Consider the following 13,830-nt stretch of genomic DNA (forward strand, 5'->3'; position numbering starts at 1 on the left):
CTCTTTTGTATACAATTGTATACGTTTTCTTGAGTGCTGCCATCTCTGACCCACTTTCTAAATTGCTTTATGCATCATCAAACATAAGTGTCGTTCTTTTTGCATGCTGCCATCTATGATCATCTACCTCAAACGCCAACAATGCAGTTTGTGTACGTGACATTTATAATAATTCAAGGTTTACATTAACCTGGAAATCATGGGAAAAATTGGGGAAATTAATATGAAGGTAGAGAAATCAGGAAATTTGATTTGATAAAATAAAGAATTGGGTCTCTGCAATTTTTAAGAGAGTATCATTAGTACACCTGACTGAGCTTCTTGGTAGACACTGAGAAAGTCAAGAATGAGAGGATACATTGTTTGTTATTAATTCTTCTCAAAGGTTGCAATATAGATTTTTACATGGATGGGGCCATGTTGATCAATACCATGCACACGTTGGTAGATTACTTGGTTGTTACCAATGATCCTGACCTGACAGCAGAAACAGTCCTGAATAATATTACAGGGTGAGTATTTATTATTTTTTTCTAGTTGCATTGCCCTTTGTGATATTGAAATTGTGTAAGCCATGTGGAACTGTGATTGTGCAGTATCTCTCTAATGTGTGAGTCTAAATAAGATCTCCTCCAATTATCATTGATTTATTAAAAGCAGCCTCCCAATGGCATAGTGATATTAGTATCACCTTGTTATCAAGGAGTACCAGGTCCAATACCCATTACTCGAAAAATCTTCCTCAGAGCTAGGTGCCAACTCTGAAAATCAGGCGCCAGGAAACCATCTACTAGTATTTGTGCATACTATAAGAAGCTGAGCCGGCTCCCGTGGCAGAGTTGTTATCACATTGCACTATGATGCCAGGGGTCCCGGGTTAGAATCCTGGCATGGGCATGGGTGTTTGTGAGTTCATTCATCAATTTCATGATGAAACCATCACTCATCCCAATCTTCACAAATTAGCCAAAAGTGGCACAAAAAGCGAAGTAAAATGAAGCAAATCAATCTATAAGAAGCTGGGCATCGCCGTATTCAAAACATCACTAAATCATGTGAGAAAGTGGAAAATTGGGGGTGGGGGAACAAAGAGTAAGACATTGTTACTGATTCTATATCATGTTCACCTTTTCTTTGTCGATCCAAATCGATCTCCCAGACAAACAAATAGGAAGGGGTTAGTTAAAAGATCGCCACCTGACCGGCGCTAACCTTAACTTGGAGCTGCAATAGATGCGCCTACCAAAAGTGCTTGGGTGCCTGCTTTGAAATGGCGCTAAACCTGGGAAAAAACAACCCAAAAGCTGCATGAAACTCTCAGTTCGTGGGAACCGAAATAGACCCAGAATCATAATTACAATTCGACTTCTTTACTTTTCTATAATGATCACTTATGCTATTACTGAATATTAATTACCATTTCCACCTTATTTATATCCTGTTATTGTGCTAAGTTCATTTATTTCTTCCATTATAATTAGTATTAATATCTACAATCATTATTTCACCACATCAGCGCTTTCCATTTTTCTCTTTTGTATACAATTGTATACGTTTTCTTGAGTGCTGCCATCTCTGACCCACTTTCTAAATTGCTTTATGCATCATCAAACATAAGTGTCGTTCTTTTTGCATGCTGCCATCTATGATCATCTACCTCAAACGCCAACAATGCAGTTTGTGTACGTGACATTTATAATAATTCAAGGTTTACATTAACCTGGAAATCATGGGAAAAATTGGGGAAATTAATATGAAGGTAGAGAAATCAGGAAATTTGATTTGATAAAATAAAGAATTGGGTCTCTGCAATTTTTAAGAGAGTATCATTAGTACACCTGATGGGTGCACATAGTGGGCCAGATCCTACTAAAATGAACTTTAGCAACATTCAGTAAGATAGTACTCTGATTCAGTGTTGTATTTAAGAAATATCCAACGGAAAGAATTACTGTAACTTCTTCACACCATTACAATTCTGCCCCCCAATGTTAAGTCCCAAGTTTGATTCTGCTCCCGAAAGTTAAGTCCCAAGTTTGATTCTGCCCTCGAAAGTTTAAATCCCAAGTTTGATCTTCCTCTACAAAGTCAAGTCCTGTCCCCCCCCCCCCCCCCACCTTTCCAAGTTAAGCACATGCCGCTGACTTGCTCAATAGACATTGCACCTCGGCAAATATAGATCCTAGTTAAACCTCAAACCTCTGGCGTTGTCAGATAACGTCCTATGAAGTAGAAAGAATTTAACAATATAAGAACATTTCAACAGCCATTATAACTCCATTTACAATGGAAAATTTGAAGGAAAAAAATGCTAGTGAAATGTTAGTCTCCTGAAACTTCAAATCAATAATTTTCCTCAGAGGCAGTTTGTTGAGTGTGAGTGGTCGAATCAGAAACTGGGTTCAAGCCATGACCTGTATATTTTTTTGTGTGTGCTCCTTCATAAATTTCATCTGATGATCATTCATCGTTGTCATTGTGATTAGTCAAAAGTAACAGTAGAGCTCCATTGCCACTGCTACCTGACTTTCTACAGCAGTATCCCCATAACTAGTGAGTTGACTTCACAGTCGACTGGATCAACACTGAATAACCCCACTGGATGTCAAACCCTGAATTCTGTAGATGCCTGGACGAATCTCACGTATGCTGTCCTACGTTCAGAAAGCTAGGCTGAGAATATTTTCAGGTCCTTGCGGTTCATTTCTTTGGTAAGCAAGTCGTCCGTCTTGGTTTTCAGTATTGTAAAGTGCTAAAGCTTAATCTCCTTGTAGGTATAACTATTATTGTCCAGTACAGTTTGAATATATGTATGTTTTCAGAAACGTTGATAACTTTGAAGTCATTGTGGAGCATCGTTTTGTTCTGGATATCTACAGTAAACTGTGTCTGAGAATCCATGAGGAATGCGAGACATGCGATCAAGGTATGGGTATTGGGGAGAGTGTTGTCGAGCACATAGCAACTGTAGTGGATATAAACAAATTATATAAAGTTTTGGCTGACAGTCTGTTGTCTGAAGACTTTGACAGGAGGAACATATTTGCTTTCTCCATCCCATTCATTGTCAGGTGAGTGTCATGCGAGGGCTACAAGCCTCAAATGTGATTACTGATTTGAATAACTATCTGTGATGCAGTTACTGATTTCATTAAATGTGTGTCATGTCTACTGTGTTGGGTAACTGTTACAGTTAATGCTTTGAGTAACTATACCTATGGTGTAGTTCCTATTTTGAGAAATTATAAATGTGACACAGGTACTGTCTAGAAGTGCAATGTGGTTGTTTTTAGGTTATATATCTGTGATTGAGTTACATCTATTTTTAATAACTTCTCGTGAAATTAGTAGTTACACGTTTACCATTCTTATTGTTTCAATTGAAGGATTTCTTACTGAAGATTGGTAAAATAAAAATTTGCATTGCCTGTTCAGAAGGTTTACAATGTGAAATGTTTTGTGGATCTTTCGTCATGGTAAAGGAAAGAGAATGTGGAGGAGGTAATAGGCATACAAAGATATGTAGGTTTTTGAGATATTTAAATATTAATTCCCATCAGAACCATAAGGTTTTCATACAGGTTGGAAAGGAACTTTTTTTCTGCAAAAGTTACGCTGTAATTTGATTGATTGATTTGGTGTTTTAAGCCCACTTTATGCACAGTAAGGCTAATCGGTACTGGACCTACAGTTTAAAGTGAGATCCAAACCACTATGTGCATCCACCAAATATCGAACCCAAACAAGGCGACAACGATACCACCACTGTGCCATCGGGGAGGCACACTGCGATTTGAGTTAAAATAAGAAGAAACAAGATGAATACACTACACACACACCAACCATGTGACCATGGGGAAGTTTCCATCTGTAAGTCCTGAGCTGCATCATGGATCTCATTTGTGTTCCTTCATGAATTTATATTTTATTCCAACAGTCGTGGTAAAGCAGGAGGGGCAGAAAAGTGAAAGTTTTTGCAGGAGCACTGAAAACAGGGTAGGAAACTCACTGCTCTCCTCCCTATCTTCCAAAGTCTCCCTAACTCACTCTGATCACCATCTTGAATATTTTCAATAAAGGGTTGGCTCGCTGGCAAAGCATATTAACTGGTAGACTTTTGGACTCACAACTAAAGTTCGAATCCTAGTATGGGCATTCTTTGTGAGTGACCCTTCATCAATTTTATCTATCCTCATTGTCACAATTAGCCAAAAATGATGAAAAATAACAAAAATACAAATAAAACTTCAAACAAGATAAGATCCAATTTAACCATAACCTTTGGTTAATCACACAACAATGATTATTGGATGCAAATTTGTGAAAGAATACTCGTACACAGGCAGGACTTTGAACAGATTCTTCAGCAGTTAGATCATAAATTGATCACAAAGCACACTACTTCCAAAAAAAGCTGATTGGTAATTTTAGATTTATCTGGGTAGTGGGTGGATTACTCTTTTCACCCTCTTTGTTAATCTACTGAGCTATTAATAAGTGTTAACGAGAAATCTTATCGTCCTCAACTTTTGTTTCAGAAATTATGATGAATTAAAGAACCTGCTGATAGACTCTGGTGGCCTGAAAATAATTTTCGAAGCTTTAGAGATGGAAGACTCTGAAGCACTGAAATACGCTGTGGTAAGTCTGTGGTATTTAACTCTGGAAGTCAGCTTGGTGTGCACAATTAAAGAGAAAGATTTGTCATGGAACGAAACCCCAAAGACGAATTGCTGCAACTGGGAAAACTCTCCGAAGGATGTGGAGTTCCAGCTGGACGCAGGCTCATCCATTTCAGCCAATAGACAGATTCTGTGCGAAAAGTGTCCTGTGTTTGATGCAATGTTCAAAGACTCCTTTAAGGAATCGAAGCAGAGTGTCATCCGGGTGCAGGACATTTCTGTCTCATGCCTGGGCTACGTGATCCACTTCCAGTTCGGATGCAACTGCGATGTCACAAACAACGTGTGTTTGGATACTGCACTGGAAGTGATCACAGCATCCAATAAGTTCTTGCTACCAGAACTCCACGAAAAGATGTGCAAAGATGTCGTGACACATCACATAAACGCTGGCACGGTGTTGAAAATCTTGGAATGGATCAGTTGCACTGTACAAGAGGAGACGGCCGAGTTTCAGTTTCTCTGTACCGAAACTGTAAAATATCTACTCGTGGGCAAAATGGATCTGCAGACTAGGGTGCAAACATTCCAATCACTTATTGAGTCTGTTTGGTGGACAGATATACAGGAGAGGATTCAGAATATAATATCTAAGAAATTGAATGTAATCTCTTGTGATTTTCTTGAATTATGTAATTATTGTTAAGTATTAAGTCTCATGGTAGTTTTGCAAGACTGCAGCATATGAATTGTGGATTTCCGCAGAGTTGTGTTCAGGTTTAACCAAGTTTCCCTCACTGTGTGCCATCCATATTGCCCTCCTGACAATAACAAAGATGAAAAGAATCTTTCCGTACTACACTAGACTCGCTAATCCGGCCATTCCTTGCACATATTCCTTGCATTCGCGGAAGTGCCGGATTATTGAGAGGGTCGGAAATTACGTAGGCTACTACTATGTAGTTTAAAACACATGGGGACTATACAGGCTGTACTTTATGTGTTTCCTTTTAGAAGCCATAGTATGTACTGAACTTTACTGTAAGAAAGTCACAATTTCAAATACTGTACGTATGTATAGCATTGTTTAACATTTTTAACTAACAACATTGTTGATAATTCATTGTTGTGCGCATCATTTCTGCTTGAGTGACTACAGGCCAGATGTGGGCCGGATTAGCGAGAGTCTAGTGTATTCAGACTATAGGCACAGGTAGTGCCTTCAGCCATGTACCTTGTGGTGTTTGCTTGGCTAAATACATTCAACAACATAGAAATGTGTAGTATGTCCTTATTTCGTTCAGAGTTTCCAAAACTATTTCTGGTTTTCTTCTTCTGACATGGCCAGGAATTAGAATCTTCGAGGTGGTTAGGAGAAAAGAGAAAGCAGAATCATGGCAGTTCCTATTGTTTAGCAGACTTCCAGCTATAAGTCTGGTTCTAATATCTTTGATAATGTTTGTTTTTAGATAAAAAATCTAAATTTTTTTTTTTTTTTTGCGATTCTTGACTGAAAGAAAAAGGTCAGTCAGCAGCCTTCTGGAAAGTGAGAATGAGTCACTGAAATTGATAGGCAAATGACCAGAAGACCCATGGAATTATTATATTTTTATTTTTTTGTTTTGTTTGGTTAGATATTTTTGTATGTTGTTATTATGTTATTTATAATCAAGCATGTTGTGGAATGTTTCCAGTTCTAAGTCAAACATTTGCATTCTATTTTTGAATCAGTTGCATGATAGTCAGTTCTTGGCTAACAAAACACATGATCTCATTGTTACCAGGTCTTACATTATTTTGTGCCAAATGTGTAGTTTAGAATATAGTCATAAACACACACAGGTGAGAAATGTTCAGGTTTTGCAAGATATGTAATAGAAAGAACATATTCCTTTGTTGTATCTGTTACTTGAAGATATTTTTTCCAAATAAGTCTGAATGTCAAAATCTCACCTAGTTATTGTGAAAAACATATGTTCCTATTGCATCCAGTGCCATTGCCTTGACTGAAAAAAAAACTCATTTAAAAGAAAGTGATAATAAAACAGTATTTTCGTGATGTTAGGAATGCTGTGATGTGCTCTTGAATTCATCCTAAAATATTTTGAATATTTTTTTATTTATTTTTTTTGTAAATTTTGTTACAAGAGTGATTTGTATGAAGTAATAAGCCGATCTATTTTGATATGTAGTAAGTGTTCATGTTTGAACAATAAAATACTTACCTTTCTGTATAGTACTTTACCAGCTTTAGCTTTATTGTTTTTATAGTATTATGCTTCATTGTTTTCCTTAATTAATGAAAATATATTTTATATTCGTTTGAAAACTCAATAAAGATGTATTGTGTACGTTTCATAGCATTTGCTTATTATTGCTTCACCTTTTTTGTCCTCAGCTCTAAATAGAATAAGACATAATTTAGAGAATAATTTTTGTACATATTTTCCAAAATTATTAATAATATTTGACACGTTACTTTGTGCTGGTTGAGTATTTGAAACCAGTTGTATGAAACAAAGCAAAAGCAAAAAGTCCTGTGGAAAAAAACGATTGGAAAAGAAAGTAACTAACATATGTGGTACATTCTTAGAACCATGCAAAATTTTGTTCAAAATACGCTGCTACTTCTTAGGGAAAATATAAAAAAAATGTGTAAGAGTGGCAGTGTTGTCAGCTTTTGGAAACAATTTTCAGAATTTCACTTCTAGCATCGGCTTTATGAATGTGGAAAAAATGCACGACAATGTCAGCAAGACTTGCATGAAGCCTGTAGGAACAATACCTAGCCATATCTGATGGTTGCATAATGCGTAAGTGCATTTCTTTAGGAGGTTGCGTGATGCATCCGTGAGAACAACCTCAACATGAGGAAAATTGCATCATGCTGGGTTCCCGATATTGTCATCATTGTGCAACCTTCAGGTAAGGTAAGTTATTGTTGCTTCAGGCTTCGTGCAAGTTTTGATCACATTCTTGTGCATTTTTGCCATGATCAAACCTGGATTTTGATCCACAATCAATGTTCTACCTTTGTAAACATGTTTTAGAGCAGAACAGAAAATGGCTTTTTTTTCAACGTCAGACATACACCACAACACTCACTGTACCGACCACTTTTGGCACTCCACACATCGACATGGGCCAAATTGACATTGCTCACTGCCTGATAGCACATTGTCAGTACATTTTCCTGACAGTGTTGCCACTACTTTATTTACAATCTATGCATGTATCCCACTCATTCAGACTGGAATCACAACACTGCACAGTGGGCCAGAATTCTTAAAATGGGGATAGAAATCGAAATTCCTACTTGAAAGCAGAGCCTTTAAACCACTAGTTCCTCATAGAACAATGATGGGACTACCTCAAAATGCAAATAGTTCCATCCAGATGTTACCGTAAATGAAGATTTAAGGTGGGCAAAACCCATATATTTGCCAAATGCCATTTCACAGACGTTTGGCACAACGTTTCAGCCATTGAGACTGGTCTTGAATTCTCAGATCCCTATCTGTGTGGGCTTCTGTTGCATATATTCTACATATCATCAAGGTATGTACTTCCTGTGGGTACAGTATGAAATGATTTACTGAATTGTGGACATTGTTATACAAGCATGTTCATACGCTGCCATTTTCAGCTGAGTTGCAATGATGCGTTTCTTCCATTTGACTTTCAAAATTTGTGGGACGAGGTAGGATGATGATGTTTGTGCCGAATGATTGAATGGGTCTTATAAAAGCAACCAAGAGAAAACTGGCTGCCAACTCGTGCCTATTCCCAGTTACGAAATGTAAAAATGTCAGTTGCTTATGATTTCACACCGAGCATTAAAATAGAATTGCATTAGAAAGTAACATTTAATGCAACCCGAGCAGATTCTGAATATAATGAGGACCAGATACAGCATCTCAGTCCTACACACCTCTCATCTGGTATTCAGGATGATGTGACATTTTTTTCACATCTTTGTTTTCAGCAAAGCGAGCAGTACATCATCTCTTCAGGTGGGTTACATTTGTGGCGCTTTGCTGGCAGAAATGGAAACAAATTTGACAAGATCACTTTAAGTGCAGCAAATACTCAGTTCTGACTGTCAATCCTACGTGCATGGATTTGATCCTTGACGTTTTCCTTGACATGTCGTATCGAATCGAATTGAAGAGGGGAAGGCTCCTGGAGAAGACAGAACAGAAACAAAAGCTCTAAAAACAGAACGTCCAGGAGAAATTCAATCACTTCATGGGGATTTTCGTTAACAAACCTAAACAAGATGGTAGTGGCACCTCTATTGATGGCAAGACAACACACAAATTCTTTCAGGAATCCTAAAAAAGTCAGTGAAAATCACAGGCATCAACAAGGTGTTAATCAAACGGTGCAACTATTTTGTAAAGACAATCATCAAGTCACTGTACTAATTTCACAGTTTTCATGAATATGTGTTGGTAACTGAAATTTCTTGTAACCTGGTATTATATGTCCGATTCCGTACACATGATCTTGGTGTACGGTCCTGATTCCATAGCAGCAGCTGTTCTTTTAGTCGGCAGCTCTATGAGGAGGTTCAAGTAGCAAGAATCAAGAACCTTAGCGAGTGACTTTCCCACGAGAGCTCCCGAATTTGTACCAATGAAGACCTTATGCATCATCTGCTCATCTCGTCTGATCCACTACCATCAAGCCTTTGCCTGATAAGAAATCATGTACGCTATAAGACGTCACTCGCTTGCTCGACCTCATAGTGTGTCAGATGAACCCCAACAATCTGCCTGACCAATGGAAAATCTATCTATCACAGGGTGTCCCATGAACGGCGCAACTAGGAATTAAGAGTGGCGTTACTTTGTAACCGAAACCTGTACATTCATAAGTCATACACCGAATGTTAGCCCTGTCCAAGTAGATATTTTTAAACATAGAAACAACAAACGGGGTGCAGTGTTGTTCATGCAGTGTTGCCAAATGTAAGTGAAAGTGTAAATTTATTTTTCCACAAAGCATGGAAAATTGCATGTCAAACATTCGTACGGAAATTTGGATGTCAATTTCCACCTTGGGTAGGTGGACTATTTTGCCATCTATAGTTCAGAGAAGAAAACCGATCGTTTTTGCATATAGCCAATCCTGAAATGCCTCGTAAAGCCGTACCGGTCCAAATGGGTGTTTTAAAAAAATTATGAGGTACAGTGGCAACACTGTTGATGTTTGAAGGCAACAAAAGGTGTGTTTAGTGATGGTCTATGACATGGAAATACTGGAAACAGGAAAAAAAGAAAATGAAAATTATGGTGAAAAAAGTGTCGGGAGTAGGTAAGCCATTTCCAAGTACGACATTCCTGTGACAGTGTCACCCAAAAAGAAGTACGGGCCATACACCACATTTAATGAGAAACATTAAGTTTAGGAGAGTGTCTGTCTCATGCTGGACAACTTCATGTGGCTGCACTAAACCCCAGATTCTCACATTGTGACGGTTCACCTTCCCCTTAGATGAAAAGTTGCCTCATCACTGAACACCAGAGATGAACTTCAAAGCGCAGTACACAAAAAGCTTTTTGGTGCGACGTCGCCATCTTGCTTGAATCTGGTGTGAGCAGGGGGAGGGGGGGCATGCTACTGCTACCTGCCAGCAATCATGTGAAACTCACGAATATCCTCTTCCTAACACTACGTTGCCCCGATGTGTTTTAGCTAACGGTTACCGAGTTAAATGACTTTGAAATTGGATGATTCTTTTTGAAACATGGTGTATAACCAAGGATGTAACACATTTTATGAGCACTAATAAAACTTAAAACACAATTTTCAATTTCTGAAACATTTGTACCAGTCATATGGACATTATGTATGCGGCTCAGGAGTAAAACTAACTTGATAACCCATACTCGGTTCAGAATTGAGTTAACATTGGACACATTTGCTGTATGTACAGTCGCAGACACTTCTGGATTGTAACAATACCATTTACTTTCAATAGAGTTCTTACAAGCCAGAAGTGTCCGTGACTGTACAATAGTGAATTAAGTTCCTTCAGTAGCTGCTGTAATAGCAAGAAAAACAAGAGAACATCTGGGTAGCCCATAAGCCAAATGGACGAACTTTCACTTCATTTTTCTTGGTTTCATACTTTTGAGGAGTATCAATTTTTATTCTCGAGCCACTCACATAGATTTTTGAAACAATGCAATATTTCCTTATAAACAGAATCAACAACTTAATTGTAGAATCAAGAGCTATAGAAGAACATTCAAGTTCACTGCAAATAGTAATCATGACAAAAACTCTGGATCTAAAGCTGAGAGCCAAGGAGAAGAAATATCCAATTGGTTCTGTTCAGAGCAGATGGTGCAAGAGTAGAGTACTGCATCGGACCACTTTCGCTTGCTCAAACTTGATTGAATCTCCCACGCTTGAGCATGCTACACTCGAACGTACCACACTCGTAGTGGAATGACTGTCATCCTGTATTTCAGAGCCTAATAAGCAACACTGTCAACCTAAAGCCTATACATAGAAGGAAACCACTCTACGCAATTACAATTCTAAATAATAATTTTGTATATTATGTAAGACTCAAATACAGCATACGTATGCAATATCTACAGACCGGAACATAAAATGGATGCACATGCTGAGACACCTATCCAAGCAATTACAAGAAGTATGTGTACATCATTGTTCACTTACCGAAAAGAATAATAATATTCTGTGAAATAATAAAATGCAGTTATAACATTCAATTGAACATCATTTCAATGTGAAAATAATCCTAGAAACATAAAATGTCAACCTAAGCAGTTTCAGCCCATAATCATCTATTTCATTTTCACATATCTCGGTAAGATACACAAAACTACATTTTAACATGGAGATGATAACTATGTTCACATATTTTTTAATTTCACTTTGTATTTTACTTCATGATCCATACTTGAGGACCCACTACCATAGACAAATTATGGAAATATGTCTACTAATAGGGTTTGAGTGTTCGAATGCATTTTGTTTGTTCGGTCGTTTTTCGCTCGAACGTAAGACCTATCAATTCTGTGTGCCATCTAGCGTTGCCCATGCGAACTATTTGCCGGTCGAGCGAAAAACGCTCATTGCAGCACTCTATGCAAGGGATTACCCATCTAACACTGTTTAACTTAACATTTAATAACTACAAAAATGTAAATAACACTCAAATCCTGGTTGCAGAAATTAAAATTTATTCCAATTGACACAGATATAAAGTTTACATGAAATAAATTAACTATAAATTTTACAACAAAAAATATTCTTTGGTGAATTGCACAAATAGAATATTTATAGGAATGTCAGTCTTCACTAAAACAATTTCATTTTATGTAATTTGAAATTTATTACATGTGGGTAGATATTTTTCTCAATTTTCCAACTTTTTCAAACAATGGAATAATTTCACAACACAGTTAGCAGCTTAAATATTACCAAACTGGGTTTACTTTGATATTTTCATTGTTTTTTTCCTCATATACTTAGTGTTTTTAACCCTGCATTGGTAGTGCACAGTCTCTACTTCCAGGTTTGTGGTTTTAATGTCATTTATCTACAGCAGCGCCGACTTTTCAAAATTATTGTGGGGGGGCTCTGATCACTGAAATAAATGAATGAATGACTCACTCCCTCCCTTTTTTTTAAAAATAAAAAAAATACGTCTTCATAGTAGCAGCTTTTAAGTAGCTATTATTTTCCTCATGCAAATGAAATGTAACATGAAAAACGTTTAGAAAATGTTTCAAAGTCTCTTTATGACTTTTATGTCGGCTCATTTGTTTTTAGATAACAATTAACATTTTTATTGAAAAGTACGTATTTACATTAAGAGGCCAACCTAACAGTTGTATGCCTCAGTAGCCGAGCATGTTGGGTGGTTGACTCAACTCGCTTTGATCCGGAGGTCTTGGGTTCGAGTCCCGGCAAGGGCATGTGTGTGTTTTAATGTCCACAACAGATCTGTACAGAAAGAGCATGTGACGGGTGCAAATAGCCTTTGATCATAGGCCGTTCCCGCTTTCGCAATACAGACTTTTCATAAGCTTTCCTTGCGTACTTTACTGCAAGCCAGTGTTAAATAAACTCAGACTTTAGAATTATTTTCCCCTTATTCTTTGGAGTAGAGGAAGAGATTTCGAGGATAACTAAATATCGTACAAATCAATACTGCCTGACAGTCGTGCTTACGACCTGAAATTGTTCAGAATTGACTAAACAACATACTGGTATAATTGTCATATCACCTCGTTATTTTGAAATTGTTTTTAGTAAAACAATACTCAATACTTAGCTTAGTAATAAGTCATGTGTTTTGCTGTCTACGGTCATAGCCCCTCCAAAGTTGACGGTCAAGAACATTTCAAATGTGTATTTAAAGTTAAGTTCATGTGGCACAATACAAGAGAAGCAAAATAATACATTAGATCCTCTTAAGCAAAATTATTTGAGGGGTCTGCCCCCACATTGTTAACATTGGGGAGGTTCGAGCCCCCTAGCCCCATGGAGTCTGCGCCAATGTTTATCTATGATTATGTAAACATCTCTCGGTCTAGCTGACACCATTATTTTGTTTTCAGTGTTAGTCAAATCTTCAAGCCGGTGGGGTGGGGGGTGATTGAAGACCCTTGCTTCTGAGTCCATGCACGACTATAGGCGTACAATTTTTATAGTTTTATAGAATCTCAATTGTTGCAATAAAATATCTAATTATAATAATTGAGGGTTTGACATTTTAGACTATTAATTGAACATGTTTTAAGAACCAGGTCTCAGCATCCTGCACGGCCATCGACATAACTTTACTCGTGGGACCCATAAAAGGTTAAGGAAGGGAGCTACAATTTTCAAACATTTGGAATTCCTGAACTCGGTGGCTCAGTCGGTAACGCGTCTGACTACCATGCTCAAGGTCCCGGGTTCGATCCCCGGCCGGTTCAAATCCGGGAACTTTTCTAACGGTGAAAGCGGCCCCGGCGCCCACCCAGCGTCGAATAACATGGGTACCTGGGGGAAACCCTGGGGGGTAAAGGCGGTTAGGGGCGTGATGCTGATCACATCACCCCCACTCACGACCGGATCAAGAAAGTGTGGGGCGTTACCCCCACACCCCCTATACGCCTTCATGGCGTGGTGCTATGCACAGGGGAACACTTTACCTTTTACCTTTACCTTTTGAACT

At 37.9% G+C, this 13,830-nt stretch overlaps 1 protein-coding gene across 1 annotated transcript; it reads left to right on the forward strand.

Annotated features, from left to right (window-relative positions):
• The first annotated feature begins 322 nt into the window (after positions 1 to 322).
• LOC145988586 (armadillo repeat-containing protein 5-like) lies at positions 323 to 5,512 on the forward strand. The gene is made up of 3 exons (XM_083123571.1): positions 323 to 512; positions 2,823 to 3,071; positions 4,539 to 5,512. Exons 1-3 carry the CDS (start codon positions 406 to 408, stop codon positions 5,326 to 5,328), a joined length of 1,146 nt encoding a protein of 381 aa, XP_082979697.1. The 5' UTR covers positions 323 to 405; the 3' UTR covers positions 5,329 to 5,512.
• The last annotated feature ends 8,318 nt before the right edge of the window (positions 5,513 to 13,830 follow it).

This window comes from Lepisma saccharinum, chromosome 6 (genome assembly GCF_977018435.1).
Source record: "Lepisma saccharinum chromosome 6, izLepSacc3.1, whole genome shotgun sequence".
NCBI lineage: Eukaryota > Metazoa > Arthropoda > Insecta > Zygentoma > Lepismatidae > Lepisma > Lepisma saccharinum.